This window comes from Trachemys scripta, chromosome 2 (assembly GCF_013100865.1).
Source record: "Trachemys scripta elegans isolate TJP31775 chromosome 2, CAS_Tse_1.0, whole genome shotgun sequence".
In the NCBI taxonomy this organism is placed as follows: Eukaryota; Metazoa; Chordata; order Testudines; family Emydidae; genus Trachemys; species Trachemys scripta.
Window position 1 is genome coordinate 184,141,169 of NC_048299.1, and position 27,951 is coordinate 184,169,119.

The 27,951-nt window shown below is 44.2% G+C and overlaps 1 protein-coding gene across 1 annotated transcript in view; it reads right to left on the reverse strand.

The window, feature by feature from the left end:
- The window catches only part of ZNF236 (zinc finger protein 236), a gene marked incomplete in the record, with an annotated part of 198,678 nt that overhangs the window by 156,156 nt on the left and 14,571 nt on the right, over positions 1 to 27,951 (reverse strand). Inside the window, 5 exon segments of the mRNA XM_034762494.1 lie at positions 1,237 to 1,409; positions 4,409 to 4,533; positions 10,633 to 10,811; positions 20,127 to 20,291; positions 22,284 to 22,426. Of these exon segments, the coding sequence (XP_034618385.1) occupies positions 1,237 to 1,409; positions 4,409 to 4,533; positions 10,633 to 10,811; positions 20,127 to 20,291; positions 22,284 to 22,426 (785 nt within the window).

The window sequence follows — 27,951 nt, forward strand, 5'->3', positions numbered from 1 at the left end:
GGGGCGGAGTTAGGGTGGGGAAGGGGCGGGGCCAGGGCCCGTGGAGGGTCCTCTTTTTTTATTTGTTAGATATGGTAACCCTAGTTACAGCTTATCTCCCGGAGTTTACCAAAATAAGCTACAATGATATAGCCACTTTTATACCAGGACAGATAACTGAGTCCACACTAGAGAATTGCACAGAATTGTATCTGTGTCAAAACTGATATAGTTAAATTGGTACAAAACCTGTATGTAGACAAACCCTAAATCAAAATCTACAAGTAGCTAAACATGCAGAAGATACCTTATACTTCCAAGTTCTATTCTAGCAGACAAATTGAAAACCAGTTCCATTGGCTGGAAGCTAGAAATATTCAAACTGGCACAAATTTTTAAACAGCCAGGGTAATACACCATTGGAATAGTTTACCAAGGATATGGCAGATGCTCCATCACCTGAAGCCTTTAAACCAAGATTAAGTTTCTTTCTGAAAAGATATGTTCAACCACAAGTTGTTGGGAATCAGTGCAGAAGCTTCTAGATAAAGTAGTATAGCCAGTGTTATGCAGAAAGTCAGACTACATGATTATAATTTCCTTTTTGAATTTAAGATCTCTGAATATGTGTGTCAAGAGACCATAAAGAAAAAAGTCAGAATGAAGAGTTGCGATACCACAGTTTGTATCTTCCATGGTAGTTTCTTTTGCTCCAACTGTAACCCAGAAAGCCCCTTCTAATGGCTATCATTTATTTCCCGGTATTGATGAGCGGAGGGGTATTGTCTGGCTTTGAAATCTCTGCCTGGTTGTCTTATGTTATAGTTTTTGAAAAGCTACTGGTTAAATCTTTACCCATTTGTATTTTCAATTATATCAAAGGCAGCTAGAGCCAAGGATAGTTTTTAAAAAAAAATACAAATTGTAATAAATAAAATTATCTTAAATTACTCAGCTGATACATCATTAACCAATATACTTGAAAGATAGAGAGTAAATGAATCCTCTGCTACTAATAAAAAAAATGTTAATTCAGATTAATGATTTTAGCAAGTCTAAATTACTAGATCAAATTGAGCAAAACTGCTCAGTAATCTCTACTTTAGCATATAATCCATGTTGGGTGCAGGCAACAAGGTACAACATTGAAATATGATGTAATATAAATAGGGTGGGTTAAATACTGAGAGGAAAAGGTTAAAAATTGATAAGCAGTATATTTAACAGCAATCATATTATTAACAAAATTGCATTTACCTCTGAATGAACTCTCTGTATATGAGACTGAAGATTGCCTTTTTGAGAAAAGGCTGCTGGACAAAAGGCACAAGCATGGGGTTTTTCACCAGTATGCTTAATCATGTGTGTCTGTAATGCCCCCTTCTGGTTAAAGGCTTTTCCACATTCACTACATGTAAATGGTCTTTCACCTAAAAAAACATAAATCCATTACCAATAATGACATTATGTATTAGAGAGAAAAATAATGCCATCATAAGCAAAGCACATTACATGTACAGTAATAGTCTACCATCTGTTGTCATTGCATCTAACTCAATCACTAAACTGCCCATTTGCTCTTATTTGGATGTTGCGTGCTAGCATAGATTATTTGGTTTTCAAAAATAGCACTTACAACAATGTTACCTTTAATGTTTGTTATCCAAAAAGTATTTTTTCTCTCTTTTTTTTTTTTTTTTTTTTTTTTTTTTTTTTTAAAAGAGATTAGAATTTAGATGCTGCTTTCTAGTATATGAGGCCTTTTTTAGAGTGATTAGATGACCTAACTAGCAATTCAGATTTTAGAAAATATTGAAATTGCTTCCATGGCCCTACAGGCTAATTTATTTTTTTCCTGAAAGGGCTTGAAGACAGTGGCTAACAATGAAACAACTGTAACTATGGTGCTCCCTGGTGAGATGCTGTACAATTATAAAGAATGTATTTTATAAAAAGACAACAAAATTGATTTTTATTACATTTGTACGACACCTAAATACACTTCTACCTCAATACAATGCTGTCCTCAGGAGCCAATAAATCGTACCGCTTTATAGGTGAAACAGCGTTATATCGAACTTGCTTTGATCCACCGGCGTGCACAGCCCCTCCACCCCCCCGAGCACTGCTTTACCGTATTATATCAGAATTCGTATTATATCCGGTCACATTATATCGAGGTAGAGGTGTAGTGTTTGGGGCCCTGTGTTGTCTATTGATTTATCTACTGATCTATGGAGTTAAATTAACCTTGCATATTCCGATATGCTATAACTGATTAGAATTTAGTGACTAACCCATTTCATATGCAGTCATTTCACTGAGATCATATCTTCTCTCCCCAACTCCTCCAACCAACACATACACACTTTTTATTCTTCCTAGTGAACTGCGAATTTCTAAAAGTTCAAAGGATTTAAAGGACTCCTGTTCTCTCCATGAAGTACAATCTTGTTTCTTAGATTTATATTAGAATATATAAGTATGTAGAACAATAAATTCAAGACAGAATGAACTCAACAAGAAAATAACTTTTCAATTAACCTTTGGAAATACAACACTGAATTGTGAGACTACTTTTAAAATCAGTTGCAAGAGTGACCTCTTGTGTTTCTTTTCTGGATCTTCAATATGTGAAACCTAAAACGGATATCCCTATTAAAAAGTAAACTGACCACAATTCTAGGAGCAAGTTTGATGGATAATTCACGTTCCCCTTTTCAGTAAACTAAGCTGTCCACATGTACTATGGCTGTTATATTAAGGAAACTGGTACAGAGGGAAATGGTTGGGAATATTACCAATAGGATTCACCTGTGTTCTCCTAGAAATTAGAAAAAAAGAGTTCATTTATTCCTGCTGTGTATTGTCATCAGGAATAAGATATCTGCATGAGTATAAAGAGTTAACCTCTGAAATTTTTGTTAATGACTGCATTTAGAGCCCAATGCATTGCAGAAGCATGTTGAAATGTATATATTTCTAGCTCTATGTTTGCCATAAATAGGGCCCTTCATTTTCTATTTTTATTTTATTTAATTTTTCCCAGGAATGTATCGGTCTTTACTACTACAACAACAAAAACAGCTGAAAATTGGTACAAAAAATATTAATTTTTCTGGGTAAATATCAGAAATTATTTTGGTGGACGGAAGGACGGAGGGAAGTATTCAGCAGACTAATGCTTTGATTAATGGAATTCAATGTGGTTTGAAATGTGTATGTGGTGGGCATTAGATTCATCAATACATTCAGATGCACATGCACTCCAGAGCTTGCACGCATGCTTGTTTAGTGTGTGTATCTTCTAAGCTAATACGTAGCCTTATTTCAACTGGCAACTCTGCATATACACACAGACTAATGCATTATCGTAATACATATCTCATGCAATTTATTGTATTTTTATAATAAAATAAATTATTTTTTTATATATTTGAATCATACAAAAGTAGGGTGAAATCAGGAAAAAAAAGTATTGTTTAAAACCTGAGATTTTTTTCAGTAAAAATCAGTTTAAATTGAAAACAAAGGGTCTTAGCCATAAAATCCCTGAAAATATACAATATAGTGTAGCGGGCAGACGGCCTGCAAGGATAGCTAAAGTGCTTTAACTGCCCCAATTCATCTCAATGTGTTAAGTCTGAAACCTAAATATAAGAATATAAACGCAAACATCTATTTATTTCAGTGTTGATAATTTTAGCAGAAACATCGAGCTTATGTGCCTATCCTTCAATTCTAAAGTGCCTCCCACTGATCTTCCCTCCACCAACACCTTCAGGTTCACCACTGACAACTTCAGCAATGCAGTTATGCCTGAAGGAATCAACAGAAAAAACTTAAAATGTGGAAATGCCTTTAAATAAATAGACTTAACAAAAATAAAAATGAGAGACTGTACTATTATTCATTTTCATGTTCCATGCTTTAAAAAAAAAAAAAAGGGTCTGTGCAGCTGTTGTAGTATTTCCAGTCTGCCTCACCAAACATCAAGAGAATGCAAGAATTCTGACAAAGAATTTAGATCCTGCTTTCTGCAGAGTATTTTGGGCCTTGTTTAGAGTGTTTAGATAAACTATCGTGCAATTCAGATTTTAGAGAATTTTGAAATTGCTTCCACAAGTATAAAATCAGGTATTTCCCGAAAATAAATTTTGCAAAGCACTTTGAATAGCAGAATCCAGATTTGTACCACCATGAATATAAAAACCCACCGAACAAAGATTTCCTTGGCTTAATACAAAGAAAATTATGCACAATATGCACTAACTGCAGTACATAAGTCTCTAGTACAAAGGCAAGACTAGTTAGTATATAAGTAACCAGATAGACTGATGCTACTGCCAGAACCAGCTAAGAGAAAATAGTGCTTACCCATCTCACAATTTGTCTTTCTTAAAATAAATAAATAAAAACTCCCACTTACCTGTATGTATTCTAACATGTCGGGTTAACTGACTTGGTTTTTGGAATGTCTTTCCACAGTGCGGACATGAATATGTAAACCCACTTCTGTCAATGTTTCGGTTGTAAGATCTAGTATTGGATACCCTGGAAACATACACAAAGTAGTTACAAATAAAGACTTTTTATCCCCAGATTAAATATTTGAAAAAGATGACTTTTCATTACAACTACTTTTTCTGGATTTACAATAAATTTAGGTCAGAAATGCAGCTTCATTGACATTGTACAGCATGTGCTATAGTTTTTTGCTAACATTACAGAACTAATCAACAGCTGCAGCACCAGTATTTTTTATTTTTTTAACCATTCTGCCTGATAATTTTGATATTTATTTCTCCAATGACAGCAATGGACACTTCATGAACTATCTTAAGACCTTCTTAGTGTAATTGGGTAGGTGTGGTGGAGGACACTACCACAACTTTACAAAAGTTGTTTTCTGGAGAAGAGAAAAAGCCTCTGTCACTGGACTAGGCTTCAAATACACCCTTAATTAAACTAATCTAGTTTGGTGGTGTCAGCTAGGTCCATATCTAAACCTCACAAATTTGAATATCTGGTATTCTCTAATCAGGTGATAAATGGGACTAAGATGGTATGAAGCAGTTTTGCAAGATTCTATTAATTCACAATGAATAAAATGTCTATGGCTTTGAAAACATCAATCACCATAGTAAGTGGCAGATGAGCAAATTCAGTTCCTGACCTGGTAAATTTTGCAAGGTTGATATAGCAACTAGCAGTATCTCTTTCTATTCTAAAAGAAAGTGTGAGCACTTAAAAGTAGAACCTTCTCACTCAAGAAACGTGCTTACTTTAGTGACAAAAATAACTTTTTACCACTTTTTACTCAGCCTAGCAGAACCAGAACAGCTAAGAAAAAGCAAGCTATATGATGTTCCATTTCATGCGTCATTACTACATCTGTGAATATCCATTGACAATAATGAGGTAGTAGTTGAATGAACAATTTTAGAACACGGTTACAAACTAAAGAAGGGTTTAGTGTGGCCTTCAGACTAGTGAAGAAAAACTGAAGAATTCAGGAAAAGAAAGGGGCCTAGATACTCACAACAACAACAAAATCAATCATCTGCAGTTTTACCGGTACTGCTGTGCGTTCACTTAATGACATTACAAACTTGAAAATCTGAAAAAGGACAGCCTTTCAAAAGTTTCTTTTCAGAAAAGATAAATAATCCTAATACACAGAAAGGAAATGCTGTCTTTCATTGCAGGAACCACATATTGGGTTCCTTATCCATCTGTAATAAGTAACTGTCCAATAAATCACAGTTACATATTTATTTCATTCTTTGTTTTCCTTAGTCTTTAAAAATTTGCAAACATTACAAGAAGGAGGGGTTATTTTCCCAGTACAGTAAGTGGAGTTCTTCAAGATGGATGTCCTATGGGTGTTCCACTTGGGGTGCACATGCACATTTGACCAGAGGGTATAGAGGTCTGAGGCAGACAAACACCACTCAGTTTCTTCTCTACTACAAAAGATCAGACTCCTGAGCAGAGGGAAAGGAGCATCCACAGGCATGGGTGTAGTTTGGGGGAGAGGCGATGCCTTCAGCAGGCACAGAATTTGCCTCTCCCCTGACACACATGCAGGCCCCATTGGTCTGACTGGAGCTGCCATTCCAAATATAGAAGTCAAACTACACCTATGCCCATAGGTTTACATATCTCAAAGAATACCAGTTACTTACATGCTAAATAATCTCTTTCTTCTTCAAGTAGCGTCCCTCTTGTTACTCCACTTAAGGTGACTGTTGAGCAGTACTGTTTGAAGAACTACAGAACCAAAGGCAGCATCTGCTTGAGAAGCATTCACTAGGGTAGTGTCAAAAGGAGTAGACCGAAACCCACATTAGCAGCTCTATTTCCTCTATAGCAGGAGTTTTCAAACTGTGGTTCGGGACCCCAAAGTGGGTTGCTACCACGTTTTAATGGGGTCGCCAGGGCTGGTGTTAGACTTGCTGTGGCCTGGGGCCAAAGCCCGAGTCACATTGCCCAGGGCAGAAGCCTGAGGTCTAAAGCCCTGGGCAGCAAGGCTCAGGCTTCAGCTTTAGCCTTTGGCGGTGGGGCTCAGGTTACAGGCCCCCCCTGCCTGGGGCTGAAGGCCTTGGGTCCTCCAGCTGGGGTGGCAGGGCTCAGGCTTCAGTCCCCTCCCTCCTGGGGTCATGTAGTAATTTTAGTTGTCAGAAGGATGTCGCGGTGCAATAAAGTTTGAGAATCGCTGCTCTATAGCAGTGGCTCTCAAACTTTTTTTTTTTTTTTTTTTACTAGTGACCCCTTTCACATAGCAAGTATCTGAGTGCGACCCCGCCACTTATAAATTAAAAACACTTTTTTATATATTTAACACCATTATAAATGCTGGAGGCAAAGCAGGGCTTGGGGTGGAAGTTGACAGCTCGCGACCCCCCCCCTCCATGTAATAACCTCATGACCCCCTGAGGGGTCCCGACCCCCAGTTTGAGAACCCCTACTTTATAGGGACAGCTTTTAGCAAGGCAACAGATGTGGAGTCATATCTGGTAGAATGGGTTATGTCTCTAGGTGGGCATGGTACATTAGCGGCTTCATAGAAGAAGAGATACAGGCAGAAACCCATTTAGGAAGTCTCCAGATAGACAATGGAGTTCCTTTTAGCTCGGTCCACAATACAAATAAAGATACAAATAAACTTGGAGAGGCTCAGAAGAGTTTAATTCTGTCCAATGTATGCCAGAGAACCCTCTTAACATCCAGTTTATGGAGGGCAGCATTTTCCCTACTCTAATAGGGTTCAGAACAAAATATAGGGAGATGAATTGTCTGATTTATATGCAAGTCTGAAATGACTTAGGTAAGAACTGTGGATGTGGTCAGAAGAACCCTTTATCTTTGAGGAAAACAGTGTAAGGAGGGTCAACCATCAAAGACCCTAGCACACCAACTCTTCAAGCAGAAGTAATGGTCACTAAAAAGGTGGTTTTCATGGAAAGGTGGCCATTGGTTCAAAAGGAAGTTTGTGAATGGCTGCCAGATGGATTTTAATGGAGTCCACTTCTTTTCTTCAGGATAAGAAGTTATTCTAAAACTTCTGAAATGGATGAATCAACCGGAGACAGATGTCCGTGAGCACACCACTGGTAAAATCTTTTCCACTGCTGAACTTAAGTTTTTCTGATCTCCTTTTCAACTGTTAAGCAGGACCTTCTGCATCTGCTTCCAACAGGAGAGCTCTATCTCTATGTGCCTTCCAGATCCCAGGCAAGCTTACGTTGGGGTGAAGAATGCTACCTGAGTCCTGCAAGAGAAGTTTGGAGGGTCAATGGTAAGTTGATGGCCAGCCAAGAGAAGAAGCGGAGAAGGTGCCTTGGCCAGGCTGATGCAATCAATATGTGTGGGGTTATGTCTTGCCTGACTTTGTTCAGGACCATGAGGATTAATAGCATTGCAGGAAAGGCACGTAGAAGGTTCTTGGACCATGAGAGAAGAAAGACATCACCCAGGGAACAAGCACAAGTTTATGCGTCTCCACTTGATGATGATGGCAAAGAGATCTATTGTCAGAAAATTCCAGGTGAGAAACAGCAGTCTGAGTACAGACTTGCTGAGCTCCCATTGATGATCCTGTGCGAAGTGTCTATTGAGGTCATCAGCTATGGTGTTTTGAAGACTAGGCAGAGAGACTGTTGAAAGAAGACTACACTGAGCTATGTGCCCGTTCCATAACTTCATGTCCGCTGTACAGAGGGAAGGAGATCTTGCCCTTCCCCTCCCTCCAGTTTATGTAGTGCAAAGTGACCTGTGGTCTGTTATTATGCAAATGAAAGGAAGTACTGACAGGCACACCTTACAACCATAAGTTCCAGGATGTTGATCTGAAGGGTGGACTCAAGTAGTCCACCTGCCCTGTACACTATAATCCTGTGAGCTCCCATCCAGGGATGTGTCAGCAACTATTTTAATAGTGGGAAGGGGATAGTTGAAAGGAACCCCTAAACATACTTTGTTCAGATTCTTCCACCAGTCAAAGGAGACTAACACATGAGGGACAGAGAGCAACTTGTTCAACCTGTCCCTGTTTGGGGTGTAGATTGATCAGAGCCAGGCTTGGAAGCAGTGCGTGTGTAATTGGGCATATATGACGAAGGTGCACATTGCCATGTGCCCAAGGACCTGGAGCCAGAATCTGGTCGAGAGACTTAATTGAACTTGTGCAACTTGTGTCAGGGTGAAGAACCTGTCCCTTGGTAGACAGGCCCTGGATGTTACGGTATCAAGAGTGGTGCCTATAAAATCTGTTGTACAAGTACAAGGGAGAACTTCACAATGTTGAAGACCGAGCCTTGTGAGTAGAGGGGTGGCTTTGTTTACTGCAGTTTGAACTTCAGTGTAATAAGGTCCCTTTTGGAGCCTATTGTAAAGATAGCAAAAAACGGTTTCTCCCCATTGAAAAAGCTATGCAGCAACTATCGCCGTAACTTTTATGAACATCCTCTGGGTGGTAGATAGCCCTAAGGGAAGACGCAATATTGACAGTGGTCCTGGCCATGAAGACTGAAGAATGCATCGTGAACGACTACAGTAGAGGACATGGCTCAAGCTGCTGTCTCAGCAGTGTAGAGGTAATCCGTAAAGTCCTCCCCAACAGGAGCTGTCCCTCCACGATGATGGCCTGAAATTGCTTCCTGTGTTCTTGTGGGAGTCGCTCAATAAAAATTAAATTTGGCTTGGTTGATGTGATTATATTTCACGGATCTAAACTGCAGGATGCAGACAAGTACACCTTGCTACCAAATAAATCTAAATACTTTTCGCCCTTGTCAAGAGGGTTGCTTTTGAATGGTGATGCCCGTTCCACTTGTTGACTGTCTCCATCACCAGGGAGTTGGAGGCAGGATGAGAAAATAAAAATTCTGAGTCCCTGGCCGGGAAAAACTTTTTTTTTTTTTTTTTAAATCTGGCTTCTTAACTTTGGGGATGGGGGGGGAGAAGGTGAGAGAGCAACAGTGGCTTGCCAAGCCATTTTGGTAGGCTCCAACAGCAGCTCATTCACAAAAGGTGGAGGGTGTAAAATTTCCAACAATTTACGCTGGATCTCTGGGACTTTTTCCTAACAGAATTCGGAGAGAGTCCACCACTCTCTTCACCAACTCCTAGAAGTCATCCCCAATAGATGGGTGGAACATAACCGCTTTAACCAGAGATGATGATGAAACATTTGTTTGAAGAGTAGCCTCCTCCATCACCCCTTCTTTCTTGCTCCTCAAACGTTTCCTCCTGCAATGCAGATTGCTGATGGGGAAAGAATGGGAACAGGGAATGCTGGCTCTGGTGTTCCACATGAAGACAGGTAGGGCGTATAAGCAGACCAAACAGTCACTGCCGCCAAAAATTTCAGATCAAAGGTGCACAGGGCACATGCGCACCTCAAGTGAAGCACTCACAGGAACACTACTCAAAGATACAGCACTATATATCAGGAACTCTAAAACCCATACTTTACAGATACGTCAATTGGAACTACACTTTCTTTTTCTTTAATATTTATGGGCTTATTAATATAATCACAGCCTACTCCGGTGAGGAATTAAAAATAAAAAATAATACCATTTCAGTTCCTTTTACATTTCTAAACTTACTCAAATTATCTCATAGAACTTGAAGTTAATTATGTCATATTTATTATAATGCTCTTCCTTTGGCTTTTAAAATCAATATTTACGTAAGGCTAGTGAACTCTCTCACAAACACAACAGAAGTTACCTCTATACACCTAAAAAGAGACAAACTACAGCCTCAGATAGTCAGCAATATCATGGAAAATATACTCCCAAATAAGGGACTGATTTGTTAAGTTCGCATTCAAGCAAAATTTCAAGCTAAATCCATAGTGGTTTTGCTTGAGACACTCAGCAGCATGAAGTCCTACAGCACTGCCACTTTCTCAGTAGGACACTTACAACATGAATTTAAAGTGGTAGGTCTTGAAGGTGGATGGAGGACCCTCATAAGGGTGCCCCTGCTGGACAATTCCCACTGCCTGTACAAGACCAGACACTGGCAATCACCGACTGAGCCAGACGGAAGTAAGTTCTTTTCAGGCTTCTCTATATTCTACTGCTGCAAAGGAGCATCCCTTATTACATGAATATGCATAACTTATCCAGTGATTCACACCTTATTTTGTAGTGAGTTTTCATGTGCTCCTTAAGCTGTGAGGAAGTCTCAAATTCCTTCTTACAGGACTTGCAACTATGGGTTCTGCTTCCAGCCAATTCCTGACGATGTTCTTCCATATGCATGGACAGTTGGGTCTGCAAAGTAAACTCATCTCCACACTCTGAACAAATAAGATTCTGAAAAAGATAACAGAGAACTTGATTCTCTAGATCATGAAATACTTAAAATATTACCATAAACATGGAGTGATTTTTTTAAAAACCTTTTCAGAAGCTACACCAGATCTAACTTTTGCTTAGTTCTGAAAAAGTGGGCTTTCCTCCTTGGACCCTCAGGGTATGGTACACAGCAACTAAACACCAGCAGCTGGCTCAGGTCAGCTAATTTGGGCTCATGAGGCTTAGGCTTCAGGGCTATAAAATTGTGGTGCAGATGTTCGGGCTTGGAGTAGAACCCAAGCTCTGGCATCCTCCCACCTTGTGGGATATTCCAGAGGTCAGGTTCTAGCCTGTGCCCAAATGCCTACATCACAATTTTTCAGCCTGCAGCCCAAGTCCCACGAGCCCAAATCAGCTGATCCAGGCCAGCCGCAGATGTTTTTAATTGCTGTGTAGACATACACACAGAGAAACGATTTCTCATGCCCTGAAATGTAAGGGTTTAAAAACTTTCCAAAACGTGTGGAATTTTTTTTAAAGCTTTAATAATTTAACTCTGGATATTCTCATTATCTACATAAGTGTCTAATCTTTTTGGATGCTCTTGGCCTCCATCATGTCTTGTATCAACGAGATCCACAGATTAATTGTGCATTCTGTAAAAAGAGTTGAAGTTGGTGCTTTTCAATTTCACTGGAAGTCTTCTTATTCTTGAGTTATGAGAAAGGGCAGACAGAAGTCCCTGCTCTATCTTTTCTATACCATTTACTATTCTGAACAACAACTATCACTGTATCTACTTATCTACTCTAAACTAAAAGAGTTTCAATCTCTTTAGTCACTCTTTATGTGAAAGTTTTTCCAAACCTCTAATTAGTTTTGTCACTGATCTCTGAACAAAAGCTTATGCCACTGGAAAAGGGAAAGGGACCGTTAAAAGTATGGGTAAAAGTACACATTTCTCAAACTGGGGGTCCCGACACAAAAGGGGGTCACAGAAGCCTACTGTAGGTGGATTGCAGTATTGCCACCCTTACTTCAGCGCTGCCTTCAGAGACTGACAGCTCCTGGCCCAACATCCAGCTCTGAAGCCAGTGCCGCCACCAGCAGCAGTGCAGAAGTAAGAGTGGCATGGTATGACTACATCTGCAAAATTTGCTATTTATGCCATGACCGACCCATGAAAAATATGTGATTTCTCCATAATTTAAGTAGACCCCTAATCATAAGGTTAGCTCCAAGAGCATATGTGTAGGGAGCAAGAGTCTGCTATATAATCTAGGTTCAATATGCTACAATATTTCTTATGGAACACACTGAGCATCAACCATCAAAATCTGATTCACACTAACTTTTCGAGCCAATACTGTATTCATTAAGGATGCAGTCTTCAGAAACTACTAAAGGTTTAACCAGTGATTCCATAAGCTTGATAAGTACTGTATTAGATCCATGTCACAGGAAGGTGGTTGTATGTGGGTGAGGGAGTCACGTACCACTGATGGAAAGAAATTTATAACAACTGATGGTGCAGAGAGATTCCAGGATGAGAAGAACAATGGTGTTGTGATTAAAATACTGCACTGGTAAAAGCTCCAAGTTCAATTCTGGCTCTGACAGACTTCCTGGGTAAACACTTGTTATTCCTATGCATTAGTTCCCATTATATAAAAGACATCAAAATACACAGGGGTACTGGGAGGATAAATTCATTAGTGACTGGGGGCTCACAATACCTTCCTCTAACCTGGCTGATACGCATCTAGTAAATGTTTAAAGCCCTACTTGCATGATGAGTTTTAATTGACTCTAGGGATAATCCATGTCTAGGAGAACCCAGAGGCATGAAAGATGATGGAGCTTTGCTCTACTGAAACATCAGAAGAGCCCTCATAGTTGAGAGACATGAATCAACACTACAGATTCCACACACAAAACCAGCATTGGAGCAGTCTCTGCTGGAACTAACTCTGGAAGAACAGAAGTTCATTATATGAGGAATCACCTATATTATTTCCCTTGGCTTCAAAGCCTCATTGGGTCCATAACATTTCTTTCTTTCTGAACCGAGCCTTCAATTTGAGGCAGTGGGTATGCTTTTGTGAGATGTGTTCCTCACCAAGACAGCATATGCACCGCGAGTGACCATCACTGATGGGAATGGCCTCACGACAGGAAAAGCACCTCTTGAATCCAGGGATGCGAGCATAACTCCGAGAAGAGAGAACTTCCCAATTGGGAAGGGCATAGAAAAGGAAACCTACACTAAGTTAAAGAATATCAGGTAGTGAAGAGCAGCGGAATTTTTTTTTCCACCAGGAGAAACAAAAATAAAGGAAATGGCTAATATCTACAAAATAACGGAAACACTACCATTACTAAAGGATAGGGATGTCTGAAGAGCTCTGCTTGGGATTCCACCCCAGACCAAAAGTGGTTGAGAAGGAACTAAGGGAGGCTGGACGGCATAGCACTATATAGATGCCACTCACAGCGCGAGTCAGGGAGAAGCGCATGTGCGGCCCAATGGGCACTGCTACTGAAGATCTCTGATCTCAGGCACAGGGGTGCTATCGCACCTACAGGGACACTACTTGAAGAAGAAGAAGAAATGGTTACTCACCTTCTCGTAACTGTTCTTCGAGATGTGTTGTTCATGTCCATTCCAAGCAGGTGTGTGCGTGCCGCGTGCACGCCAGCCGGAAGATTTTACCATAGCAGCGTCCGTAGGGTCGGCTCCGGCGCCCCCTGGAATGGCGCCTGTATATAGGGGCCAGCCGATCCCCACTGCCTCAGTTCCTTCTTACTGATACTCCAACAGAGGGGTAGGAGGGTGGGTATTGGAAGGGACATGAACAACACATCTCGAAGAACAAAAGTTACGAGAAGGTGAGTAACCGTTTCTTCTTCTTCGAGTGATTGTTCATGTGCATTCCAAGCAGGTGACTCACAAGCCCAAGTCTAGGTGGTGGGGTCGGAGGTCACTGCAGACTGGAGGACTGCGCGGCCAAATGCAGCATCCTCCCTAGCATGGTGCGTAATGGCGTAGTGAGCCGTAAAGGTGTGGATCGAGGACCAGGTGGCCGCTCTACAAATTTCCTGTGTTGGGATGTGGGCCAGGAATGCAGCTGAAGAGGCCTGCGCTCTTGTGGAGTGGGCCGTGATAGGCGGGGCTGGTACACTGGCCCGACTGTAGCACACCTGGATGCAGGTTCTGATCCAAGCCGAGATCCTCTGTGACGTGACAGGGAGCCCCTTCCTACTGTCGGCCACAGCGACGAAAAGTTGGGTCGACTTCTTGAAGGGTCTCGTCCTTTCTATATAGAACGCGAGAGCCCTGCGAACATCCATAGAATGCAGTCTGCGCTCCTTAGCCAAGGAGTGCGGTTTGGGATAAAACACAGGGAGAAAAATGTCTTGACCCATGTGAAAAGGGGAAACCACCTTAGGTAGGAACGCACGGTGAGGCCTGAGTTGGACCTTGTCCTTGTGGAAGACGGTGTATGGAGGCTCAGATGTCAGAGCTCGGAGTTCTGATACTCTCCGTGCTGAGGTGATAGCCACCAGGAACGCGACCTTATATGAGAGGTATAACAGCGAGCATGAAGCCAGCGGCTCGAATGGGGGCCCCATGAGGACGGACAGGACCAAATTGAGGTCCCAAGCAGGGACAGGTTGACGGATATGCGGGAACAATCTGTCAAGACCCTTAAGGAATCGTCCCACAAGTGGGTTTGCAAACACTGAGGTCCCCCCCTCCCAAGGGTGGAATGCGGATATTGCAGCAAGGTATACTCGAATCGATGACAGAGTTAGTCCCAGGTGTCTCAGATGTAGAAAATAGTCCAAGATGAGAGGGATCGGGGTGAGCAATGGGGACTGACCACGTTGTGTAACCCAGAAGGAGAAGCGCTTCCACTTGGCCAAATACGTAGACCTTGTCGTGGGCTTCCTGCTGCCCAACAGAATCTGTCTGACCTGATGGGAGCATTGTAACTCCAGTGGGTTTAGCCATGGAGCATCCAAGCTGTAAGGTGGAGCGACTCCAGGTTCAGGTGAAGGAGGCGACCGCGATCCTGCGTGATCAAGTCTGGTAGTAGGGGCAACCTGAGTGGAACCCTCGTAGACATGTGTAGGAGAGATGCGTACCAATGCTGGCGCGGCCACACAGGAGCTATGAGGATGAGTCGAGCGTGGTCTCTGCGGGCCTTGAGGATCACCTTGTGAATCAAGGGAATCGGGGGGGAAGGCGTAAAGCAGCCCGTCTGCCCAAGAGAGGAGAAACGCGTCTGATAGGAATCCCTGACTGCGTCCCATGAGGGAGCAGAATTGACGACACTTCCTGATCTCGTTGGAAGCAAACAAGTCTACCTGGGGATGACCCCAGAGTCGGAAAATTGAGGGAACTAAATCCCAGTGGATAGACCACTCGTGACCCTGGAACGAGCGGCTGAGAGTGTCCACGAGCGCATTGTGCGTGCCGGGGAGGTAGGATGCTATCAGGTGAATTACGTTCTGTACGCAAAAGTCTCATAATGCCTGGGCCTCCTGGCAAAGGGGAGAGGAGTGAGCATCACCCTGTTTGTTGATATAAAACATGGTTGGAGTATTGTCTGTGAGGACAGAAACGCACTTGCCCGCGAGCTGGGACTTGAATGCCATGCATGCGAGGCGTACCGCTCGTAATTCCCTGACATTGATGTGCAATGAAAGATCCTCCCTCGCCCAAAGACCTTGGGTCCGGAGGTGGCCCAGATGTGCACCCCACCCCTGATCCGACGTGTCCGTTACCAGGGTCAGGGAGGGCTCTGGTTCGAGGAAAGGGACCCCAGCGCAGACCACCCGTGGGTCGAGCCACCATTGGAGGGAGTCCAACACTGGACAAGGTAACGTCAGCACTGAGTCTAGGGAGTCCCTGACTGGCCGATAAACCCCTGCCAACCAAGATTGGAGAGGGCGGAGTCTGAGCCTGGCGTGTCTGACGACATAGGTACATGCTGCCATGTGCCCTAGTAATTTGAGGCAGCTTCTTACTGTCGTGGTAGGGTAAGCTTGGAGGCCGAGAATGATGTTGGACAAAGTTCGGAATCTGGCCTCTGGGAGATATGCTCTGGCTTGTGTCGAGTCCAGAAGTGCTCCTATGAATTCGATTCTTTGTGTTGGAGAAAGAGTGGACTTGGCCTCATTGAGTAAGAGGCCGAGGAAGCTGAAGGTGTGCCTGATGAAGACCACCTGAGCCTCAGTCCTGCCCTTGATGAGCCAATCGTCCAGGTAAGGGAATACCTGGATCCCTTGCCTGCGGAGGAAGGCTGCCACGACTGCCATGCACTTCATAAAGACCCTTGGGGCTGCTGATAGACCGAAGGGTAGAACCGTGAACTGTAGATGCATGTTGCTGACGAGAAACCTGAGATAACGCCTATGGTGAGGGATTATCGTGATATGGAAGTATGCATCCTTTAAGTCGAGGGCGGCATACCAGTCTCCTGAATCCAGGGAAGGAATGATGGAGGACAGGGAGACCATGCGGAACTTGAGCTTCTTGACAAACTTGTTGAGACGCTGCAACTCCAGAATAAGTCTGAGGCCCCCTTTCACTTTCGGTATTAGGAAATATCGAGAATAGAAGCCCTTGCCCCGTAGTTCTCGAGGCACCTCCTCCACTGCCCCTGCTGTAAGGAGGGACTGAACTTCTTGAAGAAGAAGTTGCTCGTGAGAGAAGTCCCTGAAGAGGGACAGGGAGGGGGCAGGTGGGGCGGGAGGGAGGAAAACTGGATAGAATATCCCTCCTCTACCGTGCGAAGCACCCAAGCGTCTAACGTGATCTTGGCCACGCACGACAGAAGGGGGACAGACGTGATGAAAAGGTAAGGTTGGGAGGATCCAGAGATCTGTCCGGTAGGCCGTCCTCCACCGAACCCTCAAAATGGTGGTCTAGGCCCCTGCGGAGGCATTGGTTGGGTAGAAGACTGGCCGAAGGGCTGTTGTTGCCTCCTCCTGCCAGTCCGCGGTCTTCTGCGCACGGCATCACCTCGATTTTGAGGTTGATACGGACGCGCGGCCTGCGGCGGCCTAAACTGCCTACACTGAGTAACAGGGGTGCGTAGGCCTAAAGAACGGAGGGTGGTCTGCGAGTCCTTTAGGCTATGGAGCTGTTTGTCTTTCTTTTCTGAGAAAAGCATGGGCCCTTCAAAGGGTAAGTCCTGTATAGTCTGTTGAACTTCATGAGGAAGGCCAGAAACTTGAAGCCAGACTCCGCGCCTCATGACCAGACCAGTAGCCAGCGTGCGCAAGGCCGAATCGGCTGCATCCAAGGCTGCCTCAAGGGAAGCTCGAGTAATTAATCTGCCCTCCTCGACAAGGGCCAAGAACTCGGTTCGTGAATCCTGCGGGAGGAGGTCTGCAAACCTAGACAAAGTCGAGCACGTGTTGTGTCCATACCGGCTCACTATGGCCTGCTGATTGGCAATACACAACTGTAGGCCCCCCGTTGAATAGACCTTGCGTCCGAAGAGGTCCAACTTTTTAGCCTCTCTATTTTTAGGAGTGGATCCCTGAAAATCTTGTCACTCCCTCTGGTTGGCTGCATCCACCACTAGGAAGTCCGGCGGGGGGTGCGTGTAAAGATGTTCAAAGCACTTGGTTGGGACAAAATACCGCCTCTCAGTCTTTTTGGCTGTAGGGGCCAATGAGGCTGGAGTTTGCCACAAGGTACGGGTTGTGTCCGCTGTGGTTTTTATGAGGGGTAGGGCTACCCTAGATAGGCCTGACGGGGTCAGGATATCAATTACGGGATCGGTGTCCACCTCGATCTGTTCCATCTTTATCAAGAGGCTCTGGGCCACTCGAGTAAGGAGCTGTTGGAGAAGTCTATTATCCTCTAAAGCCGGAGCAGCTGAAGTTCCCGCTACTGCCTCATCCAGAGATGAAGAGGAAGATGTCCCAAGTAGTTGCCCTTCATCTACCACGTCTCCCTCTGTAAGGGCCTGCGGCACGCGCTACTCCGGCTGCGTGGCCGGTGCGGGCTCAAGATGCGGCACCACGGCCAGTACCAGGGTCGCCACCAAACACCGAGGAGTGCTGGGCGCTGCCTGCGCTGAAGGAAGCCAAGCCCCTGTCGGTGCGTTGTTTGACCTGGGGGTGCCGTAATGCCATGTGGCACACTCCTGTCGGACGGCGGTGCCGGTGGCATTAGCGGCAGTGCCACAGAGGCTGAGGAGATGGAAGCGGTTCGTGAGCGGGGCCCGTACGCCTGACCCACTGCCTGAGGAGGTGGTTGCCACTCCTGCTGCTGATGCCACCATGGCGGATACGGTTGGGCACTCCTACGCGAGGACGATCTGCTCCTCGATCTGTTAGAACGGTAGGAGTCCGCCTCCGAGTCAGAAGTGTCTGAATAGGAGGACATCGGAGGAGTGGTACCCACAGTCGCCGGCTGGGGTGCTCGCGCCGGTGCCGCTACCGTGACACCGCGTGGAAAGTGTGGTGAGCGCATCACCGGTTTACCCCTAGAGTGATGCTGGGGCCCAGCAGCAGCCGGATCTCTGCACCGGTGCGGTGACGCCAGCACCGGAAGGTTCAAGAGGTCTGAGGCGGCCTCGAACGCCTCAGGCGTCGATGGGAGACAGACCTCCTCCATCAAGTCCGGGGATCTATGCCGTTCCAGACTCGACCTTGCCCTCTCCGGGACGGGAGTGAACGGGATGGCCGGATGGGTCTGCGGTGTGGGTTGCCCCGTAACAATCGTGGGCTGCGCCCAACCTTTAGAGTCCCAGTGGGGAGATTGTTCGGTCAGCGGCCTGTTCTTTTTAGCCGGCACCGGCGAAGGGGAGTGGCGTCTTGTCGAAGACGATTTCTTATGCGCCGACCCTCTCCGGTGCCGGGGTTTTGGGGCCTTGGCCTCACGACCTATCTCCGGTGCCGGGGCACTGCGCACCGAGGATGAAGTGCTGGGTGCCGGCTCTGAAGGTCCGGGATCCGATTGCGGCCAGAGTGCCGCCTCCATTAGGAGGACTTTAAGTCTCTGCTCTCTATCCTTGAGAGTCCTGGGGCGAAAAGCCCTGCACATAGGACACCTGTCCCTTTGATGGGCCTCTCCGAGGCACCGTAAGCACAAAGAGTGCTTAAACTTCCTGCAGTCCTGGCAGAGTTTGAACCCTGGGGACCCGGGCATGCCCCAGTGGGGCGACGAAAAGTTGGGGAAAAACCCCTCAACTGATTCCTAACTATCTTACACTAACACTAACCACTAACTAATAAACTATGTACAAAAACTATAGAACACTGCCACGATTGCTAAAGAGCAAGAGAAGTTCCAGCCAGCCGTCACCGGCGGTAAGAAGGAACTGAGGCGCTGGGGGGTCGGCTGGCCCCTATGGTCCATAGGGTCGGCCATAAAGGCGCCACTCCAGGGGGCGCTGGAGCCGACCTTATGGACGCTGCTATGGTAAAATCTTCTGGCTGGCGTGCACGCGGCGCGCACACTCCTGCTTGGAATGCACATGAACAATCACTCGAAGAAGAACCTAACATTTCAGAAAGTCCACAACTGGCTAAATTGGTGCCAAAACTATAAATGGAGCACAGGACTAGGCTAGAACCGAGGAAACAAAAGCAGAATTAAACATAACAGTGCAGAGAAGATCTTAAATTCTCAGTGGATAGCACATCTTTTTCTAGTTCCTAAATTTTAGTTCAAGTACATAGGTGATAGAATCCATCCTCCTCCGGCAGATTTTACAAAATGAATCTCTAGATCGCTATGAAGCTATCCTCTAGGGAAAGGTATCCACTAGGGAAGATGCATGCAGACCCAGAGGGCACTGCTATTCTAGAAGGTTCCAAACTCTACACTGCTAAGGGACTGAGTTCCACAGGTGAGATGAGGTATTTTTGAAATTTGAAACAAAGAAAATTTAGGTTTCTTCAATATCAAATTTTTGAAACTAGATGATATAAATAGCATAGAAGATTAAATAGATACGAGTCTTGAAATGTTATTTCGTTCTCATCAAAAACACTTTCAAGTAAATATGATTGATCCCGCTTTCAGATAAATATTTATCTTTTGTAAAATCATGTTATTTTCTTGTTACTGCCCTTGACTCTCAGTAACCTATTTACCAAATATGCAGGGATTCACTTGAGGCAGTTAGTGTATATCAGGTATGTCCATTTCTAGCTAATATTATTAAATTGTTTATGTTCTCCATTATGAACGTTATAGCTCTGCCTCATTTACTCACCCTTCTGTGCAAAAGAACAAGCTTAATTTCTTGAGTGTAACATTCATATCACATTCTTTCGAAAATTAAAAATTAGGTTAAGTATTACCTCTTCTTTCTCATGTAGCATAATATGAGCTTTGAGACTAGCCACTCTGGAGAATTTCTTGTTACACACAGGACATGTAGGATCTTCCCCATTGTGAGTACATTTATGAAGTGTCAGGTTGAACTCAACATTAAATGACATTGGACACTGGTCGCACCGATGAGGCTTTGGGGAAACAAGATTAAGATAAATATATTAGGTCTAATCTTCTCACAGATATAGACTATAATATAAACTAAAAAAAATCCACATAATAATTAAAACAAAAACAGGCAATTCAAGAACCTATCTACAATAATGACACAAGAGAATCCTCCTAATTATTTTCTCTCATGGTCCCATGACCTAAAATACTCAACAGAAATTCTGACTCCCCAATTTTTCATAATTCCATTTGATTTGGGGGTAGGAAGGGACTGGCAAGAGAGAAGAGTGGAGACAAAAACAAAATCTCTTTCTAAAATGTACATAATCCTGAACTCCTCTTCTGGGCTCAACCAACCATCTGACCAGAAAAGCAGAGAGCATTTAAGAGAATTACTATCTTGCTTATTCCAAGGTTAACCGTGCTACTCTACAATTTTGTACACCAGGGGCCAACCTGAGCCTGGAAAGGAACCAGAATTTACCAATGTACATTGCCAAAGAGCCATAGTAATACGTCAGCAGCCCCTCTATCAACTCCCCCCCCCCATTCCTAGCACCTCCCACCCACTGGCAGCCCCGCCGATCAGCGCCTCCCCCTCCCTCCCCGCACCTCCCAATCAGCTGTTTTGTATCTTGCAGGAGGCACTGGGGGGTAGGGAGGAGGAGCGAGGGCATGGCAGGCTCAGGGGAGGGGGCAGGAAGGGGTGGAGTGAGGGCAGGGCCTGTGCAGAACCAAGGGCTGAGCAGTGAGCACCCCCTGGCACATTGGAAAGTTGGCACCCATAGCTCCAGCCCTGGAGTCAGTGCCTATACAAGGAGCAGCATATTAACTTCTGAAGCGCCACATGTAGCCCCGGAGCCACAGGATGGCCACCCCTGTTGTACGCAATCATTTTTCATTCTTAAAATTGATCTTTCCTTGCATTTTGTTCAGAAACATTGCTCCTTTTCTTCATTCGAGTGAACAGATAGTTTCCAAATTAACCACAGATTATTTTTAAGTATAGAATTTGAAGGTAAGACATTATCAATTTTTTTATGATACAAATGCTCTCTCAGCACAAGTGGGTTGATTTCCTGAGATTTGAAAATTCTTGAGTAATAATTTATCTCAAAAAGATAGTTAATTTATATCTTCCTCACCACAAGACAAATATTAATGAATCAGTCCTCCCAACATGAAGTAGGAAAGGATTATTCCCGTTTTACAAATTTAAAACCAAGGTACAGCAATTACATAAAACTGCTTAAAAACTTACACAGGAAATCTACGTCAGGGCCTAGAATTAACCCAGACTTCCTAAATCTTAATTCAGTGCCTTAACCCACAAGAAGAATGAGGAATATTTGTGGCACCTTGAAGACTAAAAAATTTATTTGAGCATAAGCTTTTGTGGGCTAAAACCCACTTCATCCATCCTCCACCTGGTTTAGAAGCAGTTGAAGTGATAACTACTTTGGTTACCATTTCATGCAGGATTTTGCTGTTTCCTTTAATCAAATTAATTCTTTAAGGGGAAAAAAAGAAAAGAGAAGAAGATAGTTTACATAAGGGAAAGTTAATTCTAATAAATCAGTTGGGTATAAAATTTTGCCAATTAAATAAGTCAAACAAATTTCCCTACTGTTGATAAAGAGTAGTCAGTTTACTATCTAAAATCTTGAAGAAGAAAAAAAAAAAATCTTTTTGCCAGTTTCTTTAGCCCACCTATATACTTTACAGAGACAATTGACTATCTGTGGATACCTAAGCAAAAACTGCTTCAGCTGGGGATAAGATCATATCTGAAATGTTATCCAATGCAAGGTTTCTTTCATTCCTTACAGACCGCACATGTGTTGAGGGAGAAGTGAAAAAGTTTTGTCCAACTGAACTGCAAAGTTTGGCTATCAGCACCACTACTGAACACAGTTAAATGTGTCTTCAACCTCACCTATTAAAATGCTGGATTTAACTTTTGATGTATTCATATTTTTTAGATTTTTATCTAGATTTACTGAAATACATACCTTATCATTTCTCTCATGATCCCTCATGTGGCGCTGGAACTGTGTCACTTTTGAAAAAGATAGCAAACAGATCTCACACTTATGGAAGCTTGGTACTTGGTAGGAACAATTACTGTTCTCTGTATTCAGTGTCAGAACACCATCTGCAAAATAAGCATTAAACACTTTTGTACAAAGTTATATTTTCAATTTTTAAATTAGATTTGATTAAAAAAAACAAAAAAAACAAACAAGTGTGCTCTGAAGTGGCGAAGACCCATGGAAACTTTCACAAGATTCTGACTGAACCGGATTTGCAAGATCTCAGGAACAGGAAGGAGTATATTCCTGCTTCAGATGACCCAGATATTAATCACCATTCCAAATGTTTTATCTCCCTATCAATTTGTACCTTTATGGTACAAATACTTTTCCCTTTATTTTTAAAATTGATTCTCTCCCCCTTCTTGCTTCTGTATAAAAGGCCCACAGAAACAGGGGACAGACCAAAAGACTTGCAAAAAGCTGTCAAATGAAAAAATTTCCCCTCCAATCTCTGTTATAGTGAACATATTTACTTTAAAAAAATTGGTTTTGGGTGACCATTTTAGACCATACAGTTAGCAGTCCTGAATGTACAATGCCATTTGTAAATGTGCACGTAGGTGGCTGTACAATGAACCTTCACTCTCCCTAAACAAGCATCAATAAAAATAAACCAAAAACAAAAACCACAAATGTAAAATCCTCAGATATGATGACGACACTACTGAATTTTTATATATACGGCACCTCCTCTCCCCCAAATATGGCCACTGCAATCTCTCCATTTCACCAGTCACACCTTGAGAGTTGTGTAGCCAATACTGATTGTTCAAGATGGTTGAGAGACATGCAATCCATCAGAATGTTCTTGCACTTACAGTCAAAAGAGAAGTAACACTTTTTATAGGCCAATCCAATTAAGACCCCGTCCACCTTTCTTGCTGTGAAAACTCATAAAGTGAATAGAAAAACCCTGAAATATAGTTCGAGGTTTATAGATCCTGTTGCAGAAAATGGTTGGAGTATTATTGAATCTTGCTTTGTAGGTAAGCTGTTCTTCAAAATCGTTTTACCAAATTATCCAGAAAATGGAAATCTCAGCTCTAAGGAAATTTAAATATTTAAATTTTGGGAGACATTACATGACTATAAATATTATGTTGTTTGTTTTTGAAAAATTCAATGGAAAAAACTTAGTAGCAAGTTTTTAAAAAGCATCTGGTTTAAGATCCTTCAAAGTTTTATTTACAAACAACATACTGAACACTAGACTCATGATGTACTACTAGAGCACACCTTCTTCAGGACCAGATTTTTGTAAATACACCACTTCTCTTCCTATCAAAACAGAACGAAGTGTGTCAATGATGGCAAAGAAATGAAGAGGAAAAATTGCTATTACTAGTTACAAAAGCATGGGATGAGGGATGAAGTGGTAGCTCCCCTTCTCCGATGAAATAAAGCTACTGCTTCTGATCCTCTCCTGTCCCTAGCAGCTGACAACACATGAGAAGCAATCACTAAGCTAAGAGACAAGAAAGACTCTAACAGGTTAGGACTTTTTCTCCTCCTTCTCCCCCCCTCGTGCCTTTTTTTTTGGGGGGGGGGGGCTGGGCGGAGGGGGTAAAATAAAGGGACTTGTAAAGGGGCATTCAGAGAAGCCAGAACTTCTTGTGACATAGGAACCAACAAGAGCTGTACATCAGTCTAGTCAACACTCGCCCATTACTGATTCACTTAAAGGTTCTAGTCCTAATCAAAGCAGCCCCAACGGTCCTGGTTACTTTAAAAAATATTTTTAAATTCCAGGACCCTCACAACAGTCACAATCCTCTGAAAAGGTTGCAGCTGAGGGAGGCCATGGTAAAAGTCTATGGGACAGGGTTTTTCAGCAGTAAAACCTTGACTGTGAATACAATCCAATGAGAAATCAGAAGGAGCTCAGACATAACCATCTCCAGAAGAAAAATGAGGACTCATCTCTTTGCACTTGCTTTGCCACATCAGAATGGTGCTGAAGCACTGGAGATAAGCACTAAACATATTATTTATATATGCAGAGTAATAGGAAGAGTGGAAAACAAAAGCCTTTGATTAATTTCTGCTTCACATAATTGTGTTATAACTAGGAGGAAAAGAGTCTGTCTAGATATGACAAATAAATCTAGCCTCTATAAATTTAAACCTATTGCATACTTTCACTTACAGATTCATCCAGTGCTGTAGAAATTCTCTGTAGCTTGTGAACATTACCAGTAACAAGAACTCTTTCCTTTCCTGAAGTGGTCAAAATTCTTAAAAAACCTAGCAGCACAGCTCCAATTACAAGGGACTTTTATCTTATTGTACTTGGGATAGCACACTTATTCAAGTGGCATACAAAGATCAGTCACTACTCAACTAGTCCTTGTAAATTCTAGTTAGATACATGGATGAGAGGGGAGAGAAAATAATAAGATAGCCAAATTATGCAAAATCATTTTTTAAATTTCAGCAGTGTTTTCTGCATGCATATATCGACCATTATACAGTTATTTATATAGAAATGTACTAAAATTACTTCCAGAATTCAATATGAGGATTCAAAGTGCTATTAGAACCAGAAACAATAATGAAGCCAAATGTTATTCTAACAAGACTTTTTGTAGGCAAAATTCTGTTTTTAATTTTTTTCATTCTCACGAAGAAATAATAAGTAAAGTCAGCAGTCTCTTCATACTTCTCCCACCCCTCCAAAGCACATGCTCCCTGAGGACCAGTCACATACTTGTATTTTTCTCCCTACTTTGTCTTCCTCTCTCACCTACCAACCAAATCCACAAATACGTTCAATTACATGCACATACACCCCACCCAAATACACAACCATCTACTCACAGGCTTATTCTTGCCCTCCTGTCTATCTAGCAGTTAAGTGCAGCAGCTTCTGGGCCACTCTGCTCTCCAGCTTCCTCTCCCACCATTTGCAGATGGTAATCAACACCAAGAATTTCACTCAGAAGAGGACTGGGCAGCTAGTGAAGATTAAAAGTGTAATATTCTCTCGCTAGTTCAATTCCACTATGAAGCAGTTTGGACTAGCTAGAGGTTCCAAGTAACTGAAAGGATATGAATGCATACTAGTAAATTTACTCTTCCTTTACATTTTGACAAAGCTGAAGCTCTGTAATACAATCATAGAGGGAGAGGTATACCAACATCTCAGCACACCCACAGGAGTCTGCGTCCAACAGACCCACGAAGACACTATCACGGAGATCCTGCGAGACACGGCCCAAATCGACTCCTCCCTGCTCTCCCCCTGGCAAAAGATCAACGCCCTCAATACCTTCCTGATCCCCCGCATCTCCTTTTTTCCTCAGGGGATCAGCCGTAGCCAAGGTGCCCCTGAACAAGGCCGACAACACCATCAGGCAGCTGGTGAAGAAGTGGCTCTACCTTCCCCAGAGGACCAGCACAGACATCATCTACATTTCCCACAGGCAGGGCGGCGCCAACGTACCTCAGATGGGTGACCTGTGCACATGGCGGTGATGACCCACGCCTTCCGCCTCCTGATATGCCCGGACCCGACGTTGAGGAGCATCGCGCAGGAAGCCGTATGGGCCGTGGTCAGGAAACGCACCGCCAGGGCCCCCTCCGAGCAGGACATCGCCACTTACCTCAGCGGCTTCCTGGAGGCTGAGTTTGGTCGAGAGGGGGAGACCTATCCTCTCTCTGGTCCTGTGCCCACAACGCCTCGAGATGCCTGGGTAAGAGGATCAGCTGCTGCTGGAAGTGGTGCGAGGAGCACCGGGAGCTGGGAATACTGGTACCATGCTTAAAGACCCCGGACCACACCATCGTCACCCTGACCACCAGAGCTATGCTGGAAAAGATCCTGAAGGACACCATCCCGGGGGCAGCTTCACCAGGTTCGCTGACTGGCGGTTCGTCCACAGGGGCCGACTCAACTGTGTTCCACTCAACGGAGCCATCCACCATGGCAACTGAGACAAGCGCTGCAGGAAGTGTGGCTATGCAAACGAGACCCTGCCCCACGTCCTGTGTGGATACAAACAGCACTCCGGAGCCTGGCGGCACCGCCACAATGCCATCCAGAACAGGCTGGTGAAAGCCATCCCACCGTCCCTGGGGAAGATCACCCTCGACTCCGCCATCCCCGGGACAGACAGCAGACTGTGACCCGACATCGTCATAACGGACGCAGAGAAGAAGAAGGTCCTCATCGTAGACGTTACAGTGCCTTTTGAAAACCGGTCGACGGCCCTCCATGAGGCCCAAGCACGGAAGACGTCGAAGTACACCCCGCTGGCCAAGACCGTGAGAGCCCAGGGCTACGAGGTCCAGATACATGCCCTGATCATGGGACCCCTGCGCTCGTGGGACCCCCACAACGAGCCGGTTCTGAGAGCGTGCGGAATCGGTCAATGCTACGCCCGGCTCCAGGTAGCCTAACACTGACAGCTGGTTTACAATAGGCAGCCTGGTTGGCTACACTGATTGGTTAGAGGAGCCAGCAGGCTGGCTCTCAAAACCAGCAGCAGCTTCTCAAAGCATTTGTCCACGGCTGTTATAGCTCCTGTGTGTGCTTGTTCCCAGCCTTGCCCCTGTCTTGCACCCAGCCTTGATTCACTCCAGGTAACACGGTTCTGACCCTCAGCACCAATATCTTTCTGACAGAGATAGCAGACACCTACAGACCTTGCAGGCCCAGGTAACTGCCCTATAGGCATAGAATGCAGTCCTGCAAGCTCAAGTCGTGCCACCTTTAGTGCCAACTCCCATGCCCCATGAGCCCAAGTTTCTCCTACCTGACGAGTTCAATGGCAAGCATGACAATATCTGTGGGTTCCTAAGTCAGCATCAGCTCTTATTTCTGCCGTGTCCAGTCGTACTCCACTAACCAAGCCCAAGTGGGACTGTCAGCCTGCTTAATGGGAAGGCCCTGGTTTGTGAGTCTCTGCTCCTGGAAAAATCAAGCCCCCTTTTGGGACAATTTGAGGTCTTCATTCAAGTTATGGTGGTAATCTTTTATGCTGCGAGAGCACAGCCAAAACCACACTTTGGGTGTTGCCACAGGGACACCAGCCAGTTGCTAAATATGCAGTAGACTTCTGACACTTGGTAGTAGACACTCAGCACTATCATTTCCTACTCAACTTAAATGGTGAAATTAAAGATGAACTGGCACAGGTCGAATCCTTCTCTGGCCTCAATGCCTGACTCGACTTATGCATCAAGACTGACAACTGCCTGACCAAACATCACCCAGAAAAAAGCTGGTCCTCAGCTCCAGCACCCCGATCATCCATTACCAAAGCCCATGCAACTCAATATGCTCTGGCCCCATCTCTCTGATGTGGAAAAGAATGGATGCCAGGCATCATGGCTATACTTACACCGTAGGGAACCAGGACTCTGCATCAGACTGCCCTGTCAATGCCCAATCTATGACCAGATCAGGAAATGCCAACCTCCAGCCCTGATAGAGGTCCGGGCTGGGCTGGGCTGGCACACTTCCCCTCTCCCAGTGACCCACACCAACACTTGTCCATCGGTACCCTGGTGATCCCCAATCAGCACCCAACATATCTCCCTCTCTGGCTCCAGCACCCTGTGATGCCCAACACCAACCTAGAGG